Source organism: Conger conger, chromosome 5 (assembly GCF_963514075.1).
Source record: "Conger conger chromosome 5, fConCon1.1, whole genome shotgun sequence".
NCBI lineage: Eukaryota > Metazoa > Chordata > Actinopteri > Anguilliformes > Congridae > Conger > Conger conger.
The window spans coordinates 64,878,764-64,901,814 of record NC_083764.1 but is presented as its reverse complement, the minus strand read 5'-3'; the positions used below and the strand labels follow the sequence as shown (position 1 = coordinate 64,901,814).

Here is a 23,051-nt window from a genome sequence, read left to right as displayed (position 1 = left end):
AAAGTTGGGCGAGTTGTCATTTTAAAGCTTCAAATGGATTTGTATAGTCCCCCCCCCCCCCTCTATTTTTTAAAAAGCGGAATGACTATGGATCAGTGCGTCAGTGACGTCCCTCTAGAACTTTGGAAGTAGCCAAAAGAGCTGCCCACAATTATCATAGGATATGTTGGGCTGAGGGGTTTGTGAAAACTACTAGTGTGTGTGTGTGGTGTGTGTGTGTGTGTGTGTGTGTGTGTGTGTGTGTGTGTGTGTGTGTGTGTTGAATGAGTCCTTCAGTCCGATTACTCGCTTAACTGTAAACCAACCAACAAATAGCCTATAAATTGAATTGTGATGCCAGGCACAGCAGCGTGTTAGCCTTACTTCTTCTGCTGCTCATACTGATGTGGACTGCATTGACCTGGGCCTCCACTCAAGAGAAAGCCTGTGGTATATAGTGCAGTGTAGTAGGCCCTGTGGTATATAGTACAGTGTAGTAGGCCTGTGGTATATAGTACAGTGCAGTAGGCCTGTGGTATATAGTGCAGTGTAGTATGCCTGTGGTATATAGTACAGTGTAGTAGGCCTGCGGTATATAGTACAGTGTAGTAGGCCTGTGGTATATAGTACAGTGTAGTAGGCCTGCGGTATATAGTACAGTGTTAGTAGGCCTGTGGTATATAGTACACTGTAGTAGGCCTGTGGTATATAGTACAGTGTAGGAGGCCTGTGGTATATAGTACAGTGTAGTAGGCCTGTGTATATAGTGCAGTGTAGTATGCCTGTGGTATATAGTACAGTGTAGTAGGCCTGTGGTATATAGTACAGTGTAGTAGGCTGTGGTATATAGTACAGTGTAGTAGGGCCCTGTGGTATATAGTGCAGTGTAGTAGGCCTGTGGTATATAGTACAGTGTAGTAGGCCTGTGGTATATAGTACAGTGTAGTAGGCCTGCGGTATATAGTACAGTGTAGTAGGCCTGTGGTATATAGTACAGTGTAGTAGGCCTGCGGTATATAGTGCAGTGTAGTAGGCCTGTGGTATATAGTACAGTGTAGTAGGCCTGTGGTATATAGTACAGTGTAGTAGGCCTGCGGTATATAGTACAGTGTAGTAGGCTGTGGTATATAGTACAGTGTAGTAGGCCTGTGGTATATAGTACAGTGTAGTAGGCCTGTGGTATATAGTACAGTGTAGTAGGCCTGTGGTATATAGTGCAGTGTAGTAGGCCTGTGCACAGACCTCAAGATTAAGGGCAAAAGAGCCCCATTCTGATTTAGGCCTATAGCCTAGACTGTAACAATAACAGCTGTTATTGACTGCACAGGGATGGATGGACCAGGGTGGGTCACAACCACCTAAAGTACCCTGACCACCCAATGATCATGGCTGAACTAGCACACCCAATGGTCAGCCCCCACTGATGTAGTTCTGGCCTGCATAGTTATATCCAGGCCCGACTACACTCTTAGGAAAAAAGGGTTCTGAAAGGGTTCCTTGGCTTGATCCCATAGGGCAGGGGTCACCAAATCACGGTCCTCGAGGGCTGAGAACTGCTGGTGTTCCACCCTCCCTTTACCTGGGAGTCAGGTGTGTTCACCCTCCCTTTACCTGGGACTCAGGTGTGTTCACCCTCCCTTTACCTGGGAGTCAGGTGTGTCCACCCTCCCTTTACCTGGGAGTCAGGTGTGTTCACCCTCCTTTACCTGGGAGTCAGGTGTGTTCACCCTCCCTTTACCTGGGAGTCAGGTGTGTTCACCTCCCTTTACCTGGGAGTCAGGTGTTGAAGACAGTCTGGCCAATCAGTAGGGACTAATTGTTCACTTAATTAGCTCTGAGAAAATAAAACCAGCGCCGGATTTGGGTTTGAGGTCCGGATTTGGATACCAGTGCTTGCCATATATTTTTTTTTTTCCTTCAAAGAAAATGGATTTACTGTTTTTTATTCTTAACCTTCACAGCAGCGTGTGTAAAATTATTAAATGTCTTTATAAGTTATGAGCATAATACCGTCGTAAAAATAAAAATGCTACCGTCAAATTTACTGTTTTGCACGGCTCATAAAACTACGAAGGGGCGGTTACATTATGCAGCAAAGGGCAGCCGATGGCGCGATTTGTGGATTTTAGGAAATGTTTCGGTTTGCTTGTAATTGTAAATACCCATTGTTAACAATGATTTTTGGGGGGATCCGGAATAATAACCCGGGATATTGGTGCGGTTGCACATTCCCGGATGCGACGAAAACGGGACGTTGGGACGCTGAATTGTAGGGTGTTTTATCGCGGTAGCAGTTTCTCGCTTGAACGTAGGAGGCGTGCAAAGGGGCCTCTGGCGCCTTAAAGCTCGCTATCCCCAAAAGCAGTACGACTGCCGCGGCTGAGATAATTGCAGGGAAAAGACTTTGATGTGGATGAGAGTGAGTGAGCGAGTGAGTGAGTGAGTGAGAGAGAGAGAAGCGGATCGGGGGAAGGAGGGGTGCGTGCGCAAACGCGAGGGCGAGAGAGGCATCAAATGGTAAAAAACGGGCGGGAATGAAAGGATTTGTCGAATTAAAACAAAACTCGGATGACGTCAGCCAGGAAGAAGCGACCATCCGAGCTTTTCAACGCGGTAAGTGAACGAAAGCCCCTCGCCTTCAACGATGGTTAGTGAAAAGTTGACTTGGACATTTTGAAAAGTTCATGTCACACTAGTTTGGAGTAGGCTACAGAAGGAAATGGCAAAACATGGGGGCAGCTACTTGTTAAATTCCAATATTAACATCAACAAAACATTAATTCATTCATTAACACCCTAGAATGAATTTAAAAGTCTCCCCAACGCAAAAGAAACCAATCTCTTAAGCATATTAGTTCTGCGCTAAAATAAATCCCCGTCATAGCCTTCAGACTCGTTTCAAGCACCGCGAACAGCGACCGCGTATATCCGCCTACTTCAAATGCCAAATTCAAATCTTTTCTTTAGGAAAAATGACAGTGACGTCGTGTGGCTTCTCTTTGAAGCTCATAACCTCGCAACCGGCTGACAAATTCGAAATTAATCTAACGTTTAGAGGTTTAGTGGTTATTACTAATGGACTAAACGAGACAAAATACGACTGTGATATAAGTAGGCTATGTATTTGTTACATAATACGTGTGGCCTTGCACAGCAGCGAAACAGAAACGTTGGCTACAGTCGTCACTGAGAAAGAAAATAGAAGTAGAATAGGCTTACGGCATTGATTTATAACCTCGGCCAAACCTCTATAAATACAAATGGACCCCAGACGTTACTGAAACCGTAAAAGCCTACACACACCAACGAGAAAAAAAGAAGAAAAATGAAATCCTGTAGGAGAATTAATGCATATATTTGAGCCTCTCTGAACTCGGAGCAGGAAATTCAAAAGCCTTCCTGCGAAAATCGCGGCGTGGGCTACGCGCTGGAGAAAGGCGAGGCTTTACTTCTTCTCACTGCTGACAAGTAAAGAATTCAACCGGAACTTACACGTCTGTATTTTCTAAATACATGTTTCACAAAAGGAGAAGTCTACATTTTGTACAACTCGAGTTCGTCTCGGTTTCATACTTTTCATTTGAACACTTTCGTGTCAGGTAGCGACATGCAACCGACTGCCGTAGCTATACCCCCCCGCCCTCACACACACACACACACACACACACTCACACACACACACACACACACACACACACACACACACACTCACACACACACACACACACACACACACCTTTCCTTGGTGGTGTGAGCTGACACTCCAATCTCAATTACTTAATCAGCGCCAAATAATTACTCAGTTTGACCTTCTTCGCTTTTCTACCGGTGATAAATCATTCTCAATGAATATTTCGCTGCGTTATTGTTATGTAATTTGCGGGGGGGGAATCCACAGGTGTGAATGTGCTAAACCAATTAAATCAGGGAGAATTAGCGAAATTCCCCGGTCCTTGGGGAGTGGTGGCTGACACCGACTGACCTAAAGCAACCTCGTTTCCCTTTTTGATCGCCCAACGCGCAGCATAATTCTGTTGAATCGAGTCGGACGGGGACCCGGCTCAGAGCCGAATGCACAAATTGCGCCCGATTAGCTGTGCGGTTGTGCGATCACCCGGAACGGAACGGTTTCTTGTCGACGTCGTGAGGCGTAGCTCTCACATGGTGCACCATGGGAAGACGGTGCCAGCTTTTCTTTTTAAAATCTCCGGGTCTCTCTCTCTCTCTCTCTCTCTCTCTCTGTTTTCATCCCCCCTTCTAAAGGTGATCCTTGCAGCTCATTCTTTACTTCACATTGCTTCCTCTCCTGATTTAGATTTGGTTCCGGCGTTATTAATATTTAACTGGGGCCTAAAAATAAGCAGGTATGACAGGGACCTTCACGCTCTCTCACGCTCTCTTCCCTTCTTTCCTCTGTTCTGCCATCGCTGCAGACGTACCGTCTCTCCCTGCCACACGTACATGCCCATCTCTCTCTCTCCCTCTCTCTCTCTCTCTCCCTCTCTCTCTCTCTCTCTCTCTCTCTCTCTCTCCCTCTCTCCCTATCTACCTCCCCTCTCTACCTCCCCCTCTCTCTCTCCCTCTCTCCCTGTCTCTCTCCCCCTCTCTCTCTCCCTCTCTCCCCCTCGCTCTCCCTCTCTCTCCCTGTCTCTCTCTCTCTCTACCTCCCCCTCTCTCTCCCTCTTCCCCTCTCTCTACCTCCCCCTCTCTCTCCCTCTCTCCCTATCTACCTCCCCTCTCTACCTCCCCCTCTCTCTCTCCCTCTCTCCCTGTCTCTCTCTCTCTTTCTCCCTCTCTCTCTCTCTCTCCCTCTCTCCCTATCTACCTCCCCTCTCTACCTCCCCCTCTCTCTCTCCCTCTCTCCCTGTCTCTCTCTCTCTTTCTCCCTCTCTCTCCCTGTCTCTCTCTCTTTCTCCCTCTCTCTCTGTCTCTCTCTCTCTTTCTCCCTCTCTCTTCCCCTCTCTCTCCATCTCTCTCTCCCTCTCTCCCTCTCTCTTTATCTCTCTCGCTCTCCATCTCTCTCTCCCTCTCTCTTTACCACTCTCTCTCCCCCCTCCCCATCTCTTTCTCTTTCTCCCTCTCTCCCTGTCTCTCTCTCCCTCTCCATCTCTCTCTCCCTCTCTCTTTACCACTCTCTCTCCCCCCTCCCCCTCTCTCCCTCTTTCTCTCTCTCTGCTGCGAGCTCACGCCATCTCTCCTGTCACACAGAGAGAGGTGCATGTTAGGTGTTGCGTGAGGGAGAGAGAGAGAGAAGGAGAGAGTGAAAGAGAGAGAGGGAGGGCGAGAGAGAGAGCACTGACAGAAACTTAGCCTGACTCATTTGGAGAGAGAGAGGGATCCCAGACCACCCCGGGGCCCAGAATCAAGCCGGAGGGAAGGGGGGGGGGCTATCTCACAAAGGCCACAAGCACCAAGGCAGGGAAAAAAAAGAAAAATCATAATAACATTAGTGACTGCACATGCCCACCTCATGCTAAGCTGCCTAACCGGGGGGCCACAATAACATCAGCACAGCTGTGGGGCCCTTGAGCGAGGCCCTTAACCCCGCATTGCTCCAGGGGGGGGATTGTCCCCTGCTAAGTCTAATCAACTATAAGCCACTTTGGATAAAAGCGTCATCTAAAATAACAGCTACTTAATTCTTTGGGTAAATGTGTCCGGAGCAGTCTGCAGGAGGTCTCCTTTAGTGTGAATCACAGAAGTGACTTCAGGCCAGAAAGATGGAGGTTACGTTTGAGACATTTTTAACCTTAATTCCAAATGACATAGCCCGGAAAAGTAAGCAGCAACTTACATTTTTAATTCCCCTCGAATTTCGAAATCGCTTTGTACTCTTCACTGGGAGGCTAATTACCCACTAACGGCGTGTTCAGTCATTTTTACGAGCGAGTCGTACTTATTAATTATAGAAGTAAAAACGCCTCAATCAACAGAGTTTCTAATCGTGCAGCAAAGGTCCATAAAATAAAGTACAGCCAAAGGCACTGACTGACCAATCACTCTGATTTTTATGTTCACCTTCACTCCTACAACCTAACAAATACCCTGGCCTTCCAGACCAGACAGGGGCCAAGGCCTGATTCCAACACAAGGATTTTACAGCTACGGCTTCTGTGTGATAGCCCTCCCCCTTTCCATGAAGTGTGCTGAGAGAGAGAGAGAGAGAGAGAGAGAGAGAGAATTAGGAAGAATGAGAGAGAATGAGAGCGAAAGAGAGAGAATGAGAGAATGAGGAAGAATGAGAGAGAATGAGAGAGAAAGAGAGAGAATGAGAATGAGATCAGACTGCAGCAGTGTAGCCTCGTGACCAGGTTCACCCAGTGGAGTTGGGGAGCAGTGGAGTTGAGGAGCAGTGGAGTTGGGGAGCAGTGGAGTTGGGGAGCAGTGGAGTTGGGGAGCAGTGGAGGTGAGGAGCAGTGGAGTTGAGGAGCAGTGGAGTTGGGGAGCAGTGGAGTTGAGGAGCAGTGGGCAGGTGCTGTGCTGTCTGAGAGGCAGCACTTTGTGTTTTACCTGGAAGGTGACGGGCGGGCCTCCAGTACACGGGTACATCATTCATTATTAAAGCACGGTGCTCACTACAGCAGCTGAGCTCCGGTCGGAGGTGTGAGACGCTGAGACGCACCGATGTTGGCAGGCAAGCTTATTCTCAAATTATCATGCTTCTTCTTTCTGCCTCTGTTCAGGATGCTGCTTTCTGCCTAAAATTAATTTCTAATTTTAATTCCTCACGCCGCATTTTTTTTGGAACACAGCCTTTCTGGAGAGAAATGAATTCAGGAACCCATTTGGGGAGTTGGAACCTGTACAGTATTTTTTTTCTTTGATATGAAACCTCACAGTTTTATTCCAGTGAGGCACAGTGCTGAGAACTGGCTTGCATTCTAGTGCGGAGCGAAGATGACCCTAATTTAATCATATGACAAGCCTGTGTTTCTGAGTTCTGCATCCATTCACACAGGAGAATAATTCACACTTTGAAGAGCAGGCTTCTGTGTTTCCGTGTTCTAGAACCCCAGCGCGTTCCGTCAGCAGTAGCGATTGTGACGTCAGCGTCAGAATGTTCAGTGAAGGGCGTTCTGATCACACATCTGTGACATCACACCTTAAAGGGGTAATGCTAAGTGCCGTGAGCCACGACAGCAGGGCCCGCTAGCAGCAGTGATCCTCAAATGTTTACAACGCAACACATCCGTCTCTATTTACACCTCCCCACGCAAAGAGTGTGTGTGACATCTACAGAAAGTGGAATGGTTATTACATTTCATATGCTATCAATTTGCTTGCATGGAATTACTTTAGCTGAATAATGATGTTGATGTTGTGTGACTGATCGATAGTTTCCTGTCATTCTGGACCCCCCTGCCCCCCCCCCCAATCACCCCCCATCACACCAGCCTTTTAAACAGGTTTGGCCGACACGCTCACCCTGTTCACGGGTTAGAAAAGTACGCTCAACGGCTCATAAAAGGCCATCAGCAAGGTGATCAAACCCTGACATTAAACTGTTCTGTATGAAGTCGACTCGGACAGAGTACTCTTTGCTCTAATAGAGAACACGCTGGCGCATGTATGGTAATCACAGTCAGAGTTGATTTAAAAAACCGTTAGAACTGATTCGACACTCTCAGAGTTGATTTAACCACATGTAACTGTTGAACGGCTCGGACTGTTCTCAGAAAAAAAGAGAATTAACTGCTCGTGACAACGGCATCGATGAAAAAAGCGTCAAGCAGCTTTTAAATTTTTTTTTTGCATGAAAAATCCTCTGCCAGATTTTCACCGTCATTCCCCTGTCCAGCAGCCAGGCTGTGGAGACCAGCGACTCTCTCTCAGCCCCTCTGCGCCTCCAGGGGTCTTTTTTATTCGTACTCGTATGCCGCTTTGGTTCCTCTGACGTGATTGGCTGTTTTTCAGGTTCCGGATTGGTTCCTCTGACGCGATTGGCTAATTTTCAGGTCCTGGATTGGTTGCTGCGATGTCATTGGGTGTTCTACCGCCCTCTGCTTGGGCTGTTTTTCCGTGATTGGTTATTCTGCTCAGTTACTGGAGGTCAGGATGTATTTGTATTGGCTGTGGTGATGTGGGGTTTTTTTTTTACCCAACGGTCTTTGTTTCAATGTCTGTGTTCTGATTGGTGATTTCTGTTCTGGTTACTGCAGTGTGATTGGACTTTCTGTCGATGTCCCCATTGGTTTCTGTGATGTCATCACTTTATTCCTACAGGTCTTCACACCTGTTGCTATTGTGTAATTACCCCATAACTACAAAAAGTGCACTGTAATTACATTCATATGTATACTTTATTACATAGTAATAACAACTGTAAAAACAGGTGCTTTTATGTGTTTAGGTTTTTCTTCTTCTCTAGTTATGCATGTAGTCGGTACACACTGAGGACTGCTGTGCTACTGTAATTAACAGCGCGCTACTGTAAATAACAGCGCAGTAACAGACGTGCTGTAATTAGGGTCGGGGTACTGTAAAGTGGGGGCCATTATTTATACGTACGTTTTTACATGTTTTTACATTTGTCAGGGACGCGGTTGCATAGCGACAGTGTGAGTGTGAACACTGACTCTCTCTGTGGCAGTGTGAGGGTGAGCACTGACTCTCTCTGTGGCAGTGTGAGGGTGAGCACTGACTCTCTCTGTGGCAGTGTGAGGGTGAGCTCTGACTCTCTCTGTGCAGTGTGAGGGTGAGGGCTGACTCTCTCTGTGGCAGTGTGAGTGTAGGCGCTGACTCTCTCTGTGCTGCAGTGAGCAGAACCCGGGTCCAGGTCCGACAGGACCGGCCGTCTGACCCGGCGCTCCTCCGGGAGGGTGACCTGTGACCGTGACCCGAGTGTTTTTAAACGCTCCGCGTTTAAAAACACAAACCCCGCCCCTCGCACGCACGCAAATCCCCCACGCGAGATACGTACTCACGGAATGTCCCCATGTGTACAGCAATCCCGAATATCCCAGATTTAATTCACATTACAGTTGTGTTGACTGGCTGACAGTTTGCAGGGGGCAGAACCAGATGTCTTCAGTTCCTTTTTTGTTGTTTGTTTTGTGAGCGTGTGTGTGTGTGTGTTTGTGAGAATGCATGTGTTTGTGAGTGTGTGTGTGTCTGTGAGAGTGTATGTGTTTGTGAGTGTGTGTGTGTGTTTGTGAGAATGCGTGTGTTTGTGAGTGCGTGTGTGTTTGTGTGTGTGTATGTTGGGTGTCAGTGGGTGAAGAGTTAAATACAGAACTGCAGATGAAGTCATAACCCCCTCCTGGGACATCCTGTTTCATATTAATTACAGTGACCTTCCCCACACACACATCATGGACACACAGACACACACATATACACACACACTCACACACACACTCACACACAAACCACAGGCACACACACACACACACATATACATACACACACTCTCAAAATAATATAATCAATATAGTCTGGTCACAGTGCAGTAGCCTTTGCTTGTATCACTGGTCACTAAATGTTTTAGTGACAGGCACCACATCAGAAATGTAGTATCTTGTGGGGACCCAAATCAGAAATGTAGTACCTTGTGGGGACCTACCCAAATCAGAAATGTAGTGGAGACCAGTCAGACACACACACTAGCATAGCCTAGTGGATTACAGACCCACACCATACACACCCGGTTCTGATTGGTAGGGCTCTCCCCACCTCACTGCTGAACAGCGCCACCTCTGGATAATCAGACACCTGCAGTCTACCTGCTCCATCGGTGTGCCCTCCAATGCAGGAGCTGTGCAGCTCAACGGACGTGCGTTCAAGTCGGTGAACGTTTGCTAACGTCAGCCGACATTCGCCAACATCTTAGCTAGCAACACAAAGATCTCACAAACGCTAGCTATCGTTAGCCAATAAAAATATCTGCCAACGGGGAAGACAGAAGTTGACAATCATTTGGCTCTTATAATGCACTTTAATCAATGTGATATTTTATTCTCACCGTTTCAAAAAATCCCAGGGTAAGCAGCTAATCAGCTAACTAGCATTGTTCGACCTTAGTCCATTTGTATGAAAAAGGCGTTGGTGACGAACCAAATGGAATGTTCATTGAAAATCATACAACAGTGTCTGTTTGCAGTTCATGGCTGATCGCGCTGCTTAGCAACGGCAGGCCGCCCACTGCTCTTAATCACCCTGTCAATCATATACCACGCCCCCCCCCCCCCAACATACATTGATGTCCATTCACCGAGTAGCCCGTCGAACCGGCGTTGCAAAGCCACTGAACTCAAATGTAAAATGTAAAATAAACGCAATGATAGAATTAATAACATAATATAGAGCCGCATAAATACTGCATGCTCTGCCCGTCGAGGCACGCAGAGTGGGGGTGAGATCATCGCTCCGTGCCGGGCTCTCTCGCTGTTATGTAAGACTGCGAATCGGCGATCCGTGACCGGGCCTGCCTGCAGCTGAAACGCACACTCCCGTCGGCCGCCCCGCCAGGCGGGAGACACGCCCCGCCACAAACACCCAGCCCCTGCTGCAGAGCTCTTCAGCCGGGGGAGATCAGCGTAGAAAAGAAGAAAAAGTGTATTTGAAACAACGATAGAAAAGCCATTAAGCTTCCGGAGATCCACAGGCTGTTCACGTTATTGGCTCAGTGTGCTGGGTTAATATTCAGGGGTATGGAGAGTTAGGTTGAATGTTAGAGAGGATTGGGTTGAAGGTTAGAGAGGTTTGGGTTGAAGGTTAGAGAGGATTGGGTTGAAGGTTAGAGAGGATTCGGTTGAAGGTTAGAGAGGATTGGGTTGAAGGTTAGAGAGGGTTGGATTGAATATTAGAGGGTTGGGTTGAGGGTTAGACAGGGTTGGTTTGAATGTTAGAGAGGGTTAGGTTCAATGCTAGAGGGTTGGGTTGAATGTTAGAGGGTTGGGTTGAAGGGGAGAGAGGGTTGGGTTGAATGTTAGAGGGTTGGGTTGAAGGGGAGAGAGGGTTGGGTTGAATGTTAGAGGGTTGGGTTGAAGGTGAGAGAGGGTTGGGTTGAATGTTAGAGGGTTGGGTTGAATGTTATAGAGGGTTGGGTTGAAGGGGAGAGGGTTGGGTTGGCTGTTAGACAGGGTTGGGTTGAAGGTGAGAGGGTTGGGTTGAAGGTGAGAGGGTTGGGTTGAAGGTGAGAGGGTTGGGTTGAAGGTGAGAGAGGGTTGGGTTGGAGGTGAGAGGGTTGGGTTGGCTGTTAGACAGGGTTGGGTTGAATGTTAGAGGGTTGGGTTGAAGGGGAGAGAGGGTTGGGTTGAATGTTAGAGGGTTGGGTTGAAGGGGAGAGAGGGTTGGGTTGAATGTTAGAGGGTTGGGTTGAAGGGGAGAGAGGGTTGGGTTGAATGTTAGAGGGTTCGGTTGAATGTTATAGAGGGTTGGGTTGAAGGGGAGAGGGTTGGGTTGGCTGTGTTAGACTCACCCCTGGCAGGGTCTTCTGCTCGTGCAGGGCACTTTGTGCTTTGATGGCAGACTCACGGGCGCAGTATGTCAGGAACGCGCACCCTGCCAAAAGAGAGAGAGAGAGAGAGAGAGAGAGAGAGAGGGCGGCACAGGAGGGTGAGTACTGAACCCAAAACCCAGACCTAAACCAAGCAGAACCGCTCTGCCCTGACCCTATGAAGAGTAGGGTTTTTTTTTTTTTGAATGTTTATTTACAATTCTAGGTCAGTGTTCTAGAACTCTTTCAAGCGGCAGTCGTGATTGACTGGAATGTTCAGGCAATGTTCTAGAACACAGACTGCTAGCTCTGGCACATTGACAGACATGTCATCGATGTGCACTTGTCCCAGTCAAATGAACGAATCAATTTAATTTAAATTGAACGTTGAAATCTTTTTTTAGAAATCACCGATCAAAGGTTCAGAACCAAACTGAGTGGAAGCACCAGAACTCTCCCATCACACCAGACAGGAACAGAGGGATACCATATAAACCAATGCCCTCGGAGTGGGATAGGCAAAGTTAGCACTTCATAAAACTGTGTCATAAAATTAAAGTAGCTGTATATCTTAATAGTTTAATGATATCATTACACCGTAGTATCTTCATTGTCAAGCTGAGTTTCCCATCACTCATAACACATAACATTTACGATTTGGGCCATTTTAACTCCATGAAATGTGCAGGTGCTGTGGAATACAGAAAGACAAGGGCACGCAGTACAAATCATCTTATTTCCTTAAGTTTTACCTCAAACCTTTCTGACGTAAAAAAAACAAAAACAATGTGAATGTCAATCGTATGTGAATGTGGACACATGAGGTAGGAAACGTGCCTAAAAAGGTACAAATGGTCATCACTGGGGCGATACCCTACAGGTACATAACACTGCACACCTAGCCCAGAATATAGAACTAATTTGTTTGCTGGGAAAGCGTACTCATTTGGACCCATGGAGAACAGCACAGTATGTTCAGATCCTCTCTGTTCCAGACAGCGTGAGCAGCCTCAGGGCCAGGGGCTGTCCCGACGGTTCTGCTGGGAAAACGTTCAGACGGTGGTTCTGTCAGGGTTGCCCGGGATACAGGCGAACCCCCCCCCCCCCCGTTCCCCCGGCCGGCTCACAGGCCACATAACCCTGGCCCCTGGGGGGGGCGGGCCCCCGCAGGAATTTACGGCCCCTGTGAAACGACGTTCTCCCTGACATTCTGACCGCTTTAAGACCAGCCTGGGTTACAGAGGGGGCCGCTGCATCATGATAACCTTTACTGTGGAGAGAGGGAGGGAGGGAGGGGGGAGAGAGGGAGAGAGGGAGATGGAGAGAGGGAGAGGGAGAGGGAGAGGGAGAGAGGGGGGAGAGTGAGGGAGGGAGGGGGAGGGAGGGAGAGAGGGAGGGGGGAGAGAGGGAGAGGGAGAAGGAGAGGGAGAGAGGGGGGAGGAGAGAGAGGGAAAGAGAGGGAGAGGGAGAGATTTTTGGAGGGAGAGAGAGAGAGGGGGGAGAGAGAGAGAGGGAGGGAGAGGGAGAGAGAGAGAGGAAGAGGGAGAAGGAGAGGGAGGGAGGGGGGAGAGTGAGGGAGGGAGGGAGGGGGAGGGAGGGGAGAGAGAGAGGGGGGAGAGAGAGAGAGGGAGATGGAGGGAGGGAGAGGGAGAGAGGGAGGGAGGGAGATAGATGGAGGGAGAGAGAGAAAATGAGATGGAAAGAGTGAGAAGGGGCAGGGAGAAGTGGGAAAGGCTAGGCCAAAGCCTCCCATTGATTTCCCCGTCTTGTCACTTTGTCTATGGCAGTGCCCCATGGTAACCTCCCCCATTGAGGGGTCGTGACCCCTGGCACACTGCCGCCATGTCTCCAGTCTAGGGGTCGTGACCTCCTGGTTGGTCAGGGTCAACTCCCCGCGGACCCCGAACACACCGATCTCTGCAGCAGGCCAAACAGATTAACCGCACCCTGATGCTAATGCTAACGCTAACGGTAACGCTAATGCTACCGCTGCTGGAGGAAGCTGTGTTGCTTAGCGACAGCATCATTAGCGGGTCTGCATTGAAGGACATTTCTGTTTTGATTTAAAGACACCATGACCACACGCTCCCAGTGATTCCTCTTTTCTCAACCCCTTATTGTCCTCATTATTGCTGTTGATGTTGTTGTTATTGTTAAGAGTCTGGCACAGTCCTGTTTGAGACAGGGGTCTGTAGCCCTGGCCCCCGCTGGGTGTCCCTGTTACTCGACGCATGATTGGTCGATCATGGCCGTCGAATCAGTGAGTCAGTACCCCTGGTTCTAGAACACTGACCTGGACAGACATTCCAATAGCGTAGCGGCGGATAAACACCCACGGGCAACAGCGCGCCCCGCACACCTGGAGCCAGCCTCACAGAGGCCGGAGCGCAGGGCTGGGTGCACTAGGGGAGCCCGGGGTCTGTTGTGACACGGAGTCGATCGTTATGCAATGTTCTCTGAACACGGAATTGACAGGAAACGGGTCAGTGGCGGTCCGAAGTGAGAGAGGATGTGTGGGGGGGGTGCAGTGAGATTGAAACAGCTGTGTCACAACTGACCCCGCTCTCCCCTGTACGCCTGGCGGTCTCCTGGTTGTTACGTTTCAGATCGGGACCGGAGGAGAAACACTAGGCCGTAGAGTCTCCTTAGAGGAGAGGGTAATTAGCTTCACCACGCGATCCTTGCCGACGGGAGCAGCCCTGCTGCCCCGCCCAGCTGCCCCGCCCTGCTGCCCCGCCCAGCTGCCCCGCCCTGCTGCCCCACCCTGCCTCACCTGCCCCGCCCTGCTGCCCCGCCCTGCGGTCACACGAGCCACCGCACAGAGGAGCTTAAACCTGCTCCCTCTTCTTCTGTGTTCTTTTTAAGGGATGAAAAGAAAAGATCAAACTGAAGAGACATAATGGGCTGGATGAAGCTCACGTTCGGGTTCCTCCCGAGATGGCGTCCCGTCGGGGAGGGTGTTCTACCTCGCTGTGCTATTTCGGGGGACGAGGCCATCTGGCGTTTGCTCATCTGTAAAGCGTCTGTGTGACAGTCGGCTGTAAAAAAGCGCTGCAGAGATACACCTGAAAACAGCCATGTCAGAGCTGATCCCGGCGTATCGGTGTGTCCGTATCTAAACGTCAGCCCGGCTGCTCGTGTCTCTTACTGTGTGCAACACGCCTGGCTGGCAAGCCCTTTGACTCCGGCGACCGGGGGAAAGGCAGCCTCGTTTATCGACTCCGTTAATTGATGCGGATTCTCGCCATCGTCTGCGTCGACTCCTTTCAGTTTACAAACGAAACAGGAAGTCACAGAAGCTCAGAAACAAGGGGAGCCAAAGGGAGCCAAAATGGCCGCTTCCTTCTTCACGAAATTTTCTGATGGAAGTAGTGCCCTTTGCTGTAATATGTTGACGCATAATTGCATAATATTTCTACATTATTTCACGAGATTCAGACTGTGGTTCTGTAGAATGTGTCGGGCCAGCAGTGCTATCTTACACAGGGATTCAGCCATTATCTCCTCTCTGGTACATGGGTGCGTGAATAATTAATAATAATTACAGTAATGACACTGGATTTGGAGAATGCTGACTCTTTGAGCTGCAATACTGTCACTACAATGACTAAATGCAATCATGAGCATTCAACAAAGCACTGGAAATGGTCCAGAATCCTGATTGTTTCCCGCTTAGTCTAATCACCTGTAAGTCGCTTTGGATAAAAGCATCTGGCAAATGACATGTAATGTAGATGTGTACAGGTGTGCAGGTGTGTAGGTGCTGGGGTATAGGTGTGCAGGTGCTGGGGTACAGGTGTGTGAAGGTGTAGGTGTTGGGGTATAGGTGTGTGCAGGTATGTAGGTGTTGGGGTATAGGTGTGTGCAGGTGTGTAGGTGCTGGGGTATAGGTGTGCAGGTGCAGGTGTTGAGGTACAGGTGTGTACAGGTGTGCAGGTGTGTAGGTGCTGGGGTGTAGGTGTATACAGGTGTGTAGGTGCTGGCGTACAGGTGTGTTCAGGTGTGTAGGTGTTGGGGTATAGGTGTGTACAGGTGTGTAGGTATTGGGGTATAGGTGTGTGCAGGTGTGTAGGTGCTGGGGTACAGGTGTGTTCAGGTGTGTAGGTGTTGGGGTACAGGTGTGTTCAGGTGTGTAGGTGTTGGGGTATAGGTGTGTACAGGTGTGTAGGTGCCGGGGGTACCGGTGTGTGTTCAGGTGTGTAGGTGTTGGGGGTATAGGTGTGTACAGGTGTGTAGGTGTTGGGGTATAGGTGTGTGCAGGTGTGTAGGTGCTGGGGTACAGGTGTGTTCAGGTGTGTAGGTGTTGGGGTATAGGTGTGTACAGGTGTGTAGGTGCTGGAGTAATATCCACAGCTGTACATTCCGCCCCCCCAAACCCCCCACCAGTCACGGGTGGTAGCATGTGATGTCACACAGGACAGAGATGGCAGTTTAACCTATTTCCAGAAACAGCGGTGAGTGTATTCATCATCACGCTGAGCTAGACGCGATTCCCGTCGTGCCCCTGGGGTGCCGTGTTCACCACGGAGGCTCACCTGTATCTTCCCTGATCCCCAGCAGGGGGGGCAGGGGCAAATATTAGCTCTGAATTAGGGCTGGCCCCCAGCGGCATCGGTGAGTGGTGGGAGGCGGACCCCTCAGAGCAGTAACAGAACAGGTGTTCTCACCTGAAGGTTATAGGTTCCATTCCCAGGTAGGACACTGTCATTGTACCCTTGAGCATGGTACTTAACCTGGATTTCTCCAGTATATATCAGACCTGGGTCAAATACATATTTTTGTTGGGATCCAAATCCTTTTCTACGCTTTACTGAGGTTGTCTGGTGTATTGGAACCTATGAAATACTCGCAAACCCAACCTTCTGGTCCATTTGATTTTATCCAAAGCACTTTAGAATTGATGTCTCTCATTCACCCGTTCACACACACACTCACACACACACACACACACACACACACATTCACACACCAACAGTGATTGGCTGCCATGCAGGGCACCAGCCAGTTCGTGGGGAGCAGCCGGGGGTTAGCTGTCTTGCTCAGGGACACTTCAACACACCCAGGGCGGGGGATCGACCGCCAGATGATCACTCTTACCAGCGGAGCTACTGACGCCCCTCACCCTGAACCTGTTACTGTAGGTTATGGCCTGGGTGGGGGACCCCTAAAACAACAGGAGAGACGGGACTATAGCCTGTTTGCACCTCTCCATGAAGAGGCACGACTCACTCCCACCCACACCCCCAGGGGCATCCCTGAGGAACAGGAGGGGGGAACAGGAGGAGGAACAGGAGGGGGAACAGGAGGGGGAACAGGAGGGGGAACAGGAGGGGGAACAGGACAGGAGGGGGAACAGGAGGGGGAACAGGAGGGGGAACAGGAGGAGGAACAGGAGGGGGAACAGGAGGGGGAACACCAGAACGTCTGTGCCGGGACATCATGATCGGCGCCATTCTGCTCATTTCATCCCCGTTCCCAAAATAGACAGACCAGGGCCAGGCCAGGGTCAAGCACAGGGGCAAGCCCAGCACCCCTCCCCCAAAATATAGGGTTTAAGGCAGTCTAATCAACTGTAAGATGCTTGGAATAAAATTTTCAACTAAATTATTCTATTTTATTATTACTATTATTATTATTATTATTATTATTACTATTATTATTATTATTATATATCATCACTAAGCTGTAGCTTCTGTACGTCACATATGAGACCAAAATCCAACTTTTCTGTGTCTATTTTCTGTCTGATATTAAGCGTTAATGTACTGCATGTACAACAGGTTTTCCTCAGCAGTACCAAACCAACTGAGCTCTTATTTAATCGGCAGCAAAACTCTCGACATTATTGAACATACTGCGTACTTAGGGAGCATCAATAATAAATGATATACTTTTTTTTCACCAGTGGGTAACAAAGGCCTGTAACATGAATCACTACACTCACTCAACCTTGCCTGGTTGGTGCGTCAAAACCAGTAAAACGTACTCAAAGGAAAATGGTTCACGCTCAAAAGTGGGGGTTTTTCCTGGCTTTTAAAGCTGAATTACACAATGTTTTATCTTTACAAATGCAGAACAGACATTTCTTCATGAGATGGAGTTTTTAGATGAGCCCTTCAGCTGCTGCCAGTGAGACCTGCTTGGTTGAGTCTGGATGTATTGTAGTTTAAGAACTGCAGTATGATGGGCGCTGAAATGAAATAAAATACTCAATATATTAAAGTCTAATTGCTTGTGCCAATAATTTATACTTGCCTGGGGTGTGCTTGACACAGCCACCTTAAAGCTTGCCGAACGACCACCTGGATACATTTATTACTGACGTTTAATAAAAACCAGAGCAAGCATGCCGAGCTCTTGAATGGATGTGCTGTCTGAAGGAGGGGTAGTGTGGAAAGATGATGTTAGGCCCGGTTTCACAAAGCAGGATTATTGAGTTAGCTGGATAACTGCACTGAGTAAAACCCGCAAAGCAGGATTACTGAGTTAGCTGGATAACTGCACTGAGTAAAACCCACAAACAGGATTACTGAGTTAGCTGGATAACTGCACTGAGTAAATCCCACAAACAGGATTACTGAGTTAGCTGGATAACTGCACTGAGTAAAACCCACAAAACAGGATTACTGAGTTAGCTGGATAACTGCACTGAGTAAATCCCACAAAGCAGGATTACCGAGTTAGCTGGATAACTGCACTGAGTAAAACCCACAGAGCAGGATTACTGAGTTAGCTTGATAATTTACTGAGTAAAACCCACAAAGCAGGATTACTGAGTTAGCTGGATAACTGCACTGAGTAAAACCCACAGAGCAGGATTACTGAGTTCGCTGGATAACTGCACTGAGTAAAACCCACAGAGCAGGATTACCGAGTTAGCTGGATAACTGCACTGAGTAAAACCCACAAAGCAGGATTACTGAGTTAGCTGGATAACTGCACCGAGTAAAACCCACAGAGCCGGATTACCGAGTTAGATGGATAACTGCACTGAGTAAAACCCACAGAGCAGGATTACTGAGTTAGCTTGATAACTTACTGAGTAAAACCCACAAAGCAGGATTACTGAGTTAGCTGGATAACTGCACTGAGTAAAACCCACAGAGCAGGATTACTGAGTTCGCTGGATAACTTACTGAGTAAAACCCACAAAGCAGGATTACTGAGTTAGCTGGATAACTGCACCGAGTAAAACCCACAGAGCCGGATTACCGAGTTAGATGGATAACTGCACTGAGTAAAACCCACAGAGCAGGATTACTGAGTTCGCTGGATAACTGCACTGAGTAAAACCTGGAAAGCAGAATTAGCAACCTACTTCAGGGTGGTTGTGACTCATTATTGCAAGAGTAAAGAGAACTGTGTGTGTGTTTGAGAGAGAGAGAGAGAGAGAGAGAGAGAGAGAGAGAGAGAGAGTGTGTGTGTGTGTATGAGAGTGTGCGCGTGTGTGTATATGAGAGTGTGCATGTGTGCGTGTGTGTGTGCGTGAGATTGTGTGTGTGTGCGTGTGCGCGTGTGTGCGTGAGATTGTGTGTGTGTGTGTACGTGTGTGTGTGTCTGTGTGCGTATGTGTGAGTGCAAGTGTATTTATCTGTGTATGCATATAGACACGCATATATGCAGCTGTGCATGTGTGTATTGTATATTTCGGAAAAGACACACTAACTAAACCCAGCGAGATGGGTTGTGAAAATGCTAAAATATGAAATATGAATGTATGAAACTATGGCACCGTTCCAGTGTGTGGATGTAGTCACTTTGTTTCCCATTTAAATTATTAATCCACTGGAATGGAAAAGATTTGTATGAGCACACAGGACCAAGGTGAGCGTGTAGGGGAAGCCCAGGAGTCAACTGGCAACCCTCAGTGTCCAGAACTCTCTCTCCCTCCCTCCCTCTTTCTCTCTCCCTCCCTCCCTCTTTCTCTCTCCCTCCCTCCCTCTCTCTCTCCCTCCCTCCCTCTCTCTCTCTCCCTCCCTCTTTCACTCTCTCCCTCCCTCTCTCTCTCTCTCCCTCCCCCTCTCTCTCTCTCTCTCTCCCTCCCTCTCTCTCTCTCATGTTACAGCAGACCCTCCTCATGGTCCATCTATCAGGCGGGATATAAAAAGGAATATCGAAATAAATTTTTCATTAGATTATTCCTGTGATTTAATGCGCTCCGTTCTTGGCTGCGGACGACGGGCGATATCTCTCTCTCTCTCTCTCTCTCTCTCTCGCTCTCCGGGCTTATGAATGCATTACTGCGCATCCGTTCGGCGGGCTAACTTAATATTGACACCCCGGCGGAGCGGCCGGGGCACGCGGCTGAATCACTCCGAGTCCCTGCCTCGATTTCTGCGGTCCCGGAGAGTCTGCTCAAAGCCTGACCTCCCGTGTGTGCGTGCGTGTGCGTGCGGTGTGCGTGGGCGTGCGCGCATGTCAGGCCTACCACATCCGTGCGTCGATTATTGTAGTTTGTCGGACGTGAGAATCGGTGGAATTACAGTCCACCTGCTCGTGTTCCGGTTTCAACGACATTTATTTCTAATGAATTATAGTCTCCACCGTGACTGTATTGTATTCAGTGCCATGGTTAAGAAGGCGACGTTGTAATCTTATAACAAACATCCATATAGCCTACTTCACAAATATTTGTGGAGGAAACTGGAACATCTAATTATAAACAACAACAAAACAATGTGTGTGTGTGTGTGTGTGTGTGTGTGTGTGTGTGTGTGTGTGTGTGTGTGTCCAATTCATGCCATAGTAGCCTACTGCTTTCATCTTTGGCCAAAATTGGAACAGCCTTGGCTCCGTGCGCTTCCCCGTAAATCCAGCCTCGGCTTCAGCTCATCATCGCGCCGTTTGGTCCTGATATCTGCTCTCTGTCGACTCACGCAGAAGGTACATTAGTCACTTTAACCGTTTCCACTGAAATATAAAGGTGTACGTCGTTTACAGATAAATAAACGGCCCCACGTATAATTAATTCATATACTGACCAATCCAAACTCGTGTCTTCAGTTTGATTGATATTCAGCTGATATTTCACTTTTGACACCCGAAATCCTAATAAGATAAGATCTAGCCTAAAATAATTGTCTTCAACAAATATGCAATGGAGTCCCCTCGTGCGTAAAATATATAGCCTGTATATTTAAGCGCGCAGATTTATCAACGTTAGACTTTGCCATTGTTTGTGTGCAACCGCCTCGGCGAGAGGACGATAATTTATTAATTTATTGTCTGAGCGTAGTTTATTAATGTCTGCGCGGACGGCTCCTCCGCCGAACATCAGCGACTACTGTAGGCGCGTGACGTGAATTTTCTTTTGACAGCGCTCTTTACGGCGTTCCACCCACTCGACGGTTTAAAATGCCAAGATTCTGTTTTTGATTAGCAACGCTGGAAGCCGTTGCTTTCTTCTCGTTTTTAATGTGATTAAGAGGCTGGCTAAAATAAATATTATTATGTACGAGCTCCGTAAGGATTATCCAATGGCGGCGCGGCGGGGTGTCGACAGTACCACGGACAGCTCTGAAAATGTCTAGTCTGAACATGATCGTTTTTTGGTCAGCTAGCCGCGTTACGAGAGCGGTGAGCTGAGCGCTGTTACTGCTGGCGACAAATGAGCTTTAACGGACCAAAGGGACCCTGCTTTTGCTCACCGTTTAGTGCTGCGATGATTGTACTATTGAAGCACTGCTAGGACACGGTGTTCGGGTTTAAAAAGTGGATATGCCAATAATGCCCCACCCCCCTATTCAAAAGCCTGTGACAAACCGTGGATTTCTCACTATCCTCTGCCCTAGTTTTTTTTGGGAAAATAAATATGTTATCGTGGAACGAGATGGGGGAGGTGGGTGGGAACACTTTTCAATGCATCACTCATTTTGAAACGTATGATAATTATACACACCCTCTTCTTCGTTGTTCAGATCTTAATGTTGAACAATTCAAATGAGCAAACGTCGATTCACGTGTCCAAGGATATTATCCAAATAATTCGTTAAATATAAAACATGATGTATTCCTGACAGCTTGGTATTTCTCCCGACAGACCGATGCATTTAGGAAATATGTGCAACATGAGCTCCGGGATAAGGCTAGGGAAATTGTTAATCTTGATGCAAACAGTAATCATAACTTATGAAACAACGGTTCACTCACACAAGGAAACAACGCTTGGCATGCACATTTGATCTGAAAAAATAAACGCGTCAAAGACCGAATGCAATATCAAGCAAGCAAATCGCCAGCCCGCACACACGCGCACATACATGACCAACTGTCACCGTTACGGAACGAGCGATATAATCACGCGGAACTCGAGGAGGTAGCTGCGCGTGCATTTACCTTTGTGCATCCCAGTGTAACGGTCCTTCAGAACTGTCAATTCGTGGATTTTCCCAAACTGTTCAAAGAGAGGCTTCAGGTCTTTTTCCTCAAGGTTCCGCGGTATTTGCCCGATGAACAGTTTAATGGCATCCTGGTCTTTCATGTTGCCGCTGTCCGCCGGATGTATGGAGACCGGTTCTGACCCGTTCATGGGTTTCGGGAATGTGATGTGGGCGTAGGGGTGCTGGTGCTGGATCAGGAGTAGGGGCGGCTGGTTCGGCACTGCCCCCGGTCCGGTGAAAACCAGGTTGGGCTGATGCGGCTGATGCTGCCGTCTCGCCTCCGTCTGGGTGAATCTGGCCATTCTGAGGGCTGGAACGAGCGGGATTATAACAACGCCACACACACCGAGCGAGAGCGGGCACTCAGCTGGAAACTCGAACTCATTTTCTATCCGACACATAACACGCTCGCTCGCACTTAGTACACGAAAAGGGGGCGGGAGTGGTTGGGGAGGGAGGGGGCTGTGTGTGTGTGTGTGGGAACGGAGAAAAAAATCCCACCGATTGTCTCATTAGCCGCACTCTTGCGACCTCCACTGGCGGCTTCACGGTAGTGCACCAGTAAATGTCCGAAACGTACAGTCCATGGTCAGAAAGCTCCACGGGTCGGTCGTCGCGTTTTGAAAACGGCCCACAAGGCCTCGTTACAGAACCCGCCCTCTTTATGGAAACATCTGTGTCCTTCAGCTGGAGAGACGGGAAGAGCAGGGGGAGAATGGCGCTTAGTATTTAACTTTATTTTTACCTCCTGTTCTTGCTATTTTTGGGCATCGTGTTTCCCCTTGCCCTGTTTGCCCTTCTGTTCCGTTGCTCTGAAAGCGTCTTTGTGACAGCCTGTAAAAAGCGCTCTACAAATAAAACTGAATTGAAAAATTGCAAAGCGCCTTCAGTTTTTCAACAAAGTAAATGGCATTCGTCTCTGGACATCGTTTAAACTCCTGGAGGGCCGCTATGTCTGCTGGTGTTCAAGGTGTTCCTGGTTTAAGTGCTCAATCTAAGTCATTGATTGGCTAAAGAGTCTTCACACCTTGTTTCTAAAGCCTAAAGTGGCAGCTGATTGGCAGAAAATCACAAAAACCAGCAGAGCTTTCAGCCTTATGGAGCCTTGTTACAGGTCAGGCTTCGCAGTGTGGGTAAAGTGTAGTGCAGTGTGGGTAGAGTGCATTGTGGGTAATGTGCAGTGCAGTATGGGTAAAGTGTAGTGCAGTGTGGGTAGAGTGCATTGTGGGTAAAGTGTAGTGCAGTGTGGGTAGAGT

The 23,051-nt window shown here is 48.5% G+C and overlaps 1 protein-coding gene across 1 annotated transcript in view; it reads right to left on the bottom strand.

Moving 5' to 3' along the window:
* The window catches only part of LOC133129101 (CUGBP Elav-like family member 5), a 110,269-nt gene extending 87,856 nt beyond the window's left edge, over positions 1–22,413 (bottom strand). The window contains exons 1-3 of the mRNA XM_061242937.1: positions 22,297–22,413; positions 21,752–22,105; positions 11,399–11,481 (exon numbers count right to left, since the gene is read on the bottom strand). Coding sequence (XP_061098921.1) covers positions 11,399–11,481; positions 21,752–22,097 — 429 coding nt within the window. The 5' untranslated portion in view covers positions 22,098–22,105; positions 22,297–22,413. The remainder of the gene's footprint in view (positions 1–11,398; positions 11,482–21,751; positions 22,106–22,296) is intronic.
* Between the last annotated feature and the right edge of the window lie 638 nt (positions 22,414–23,051).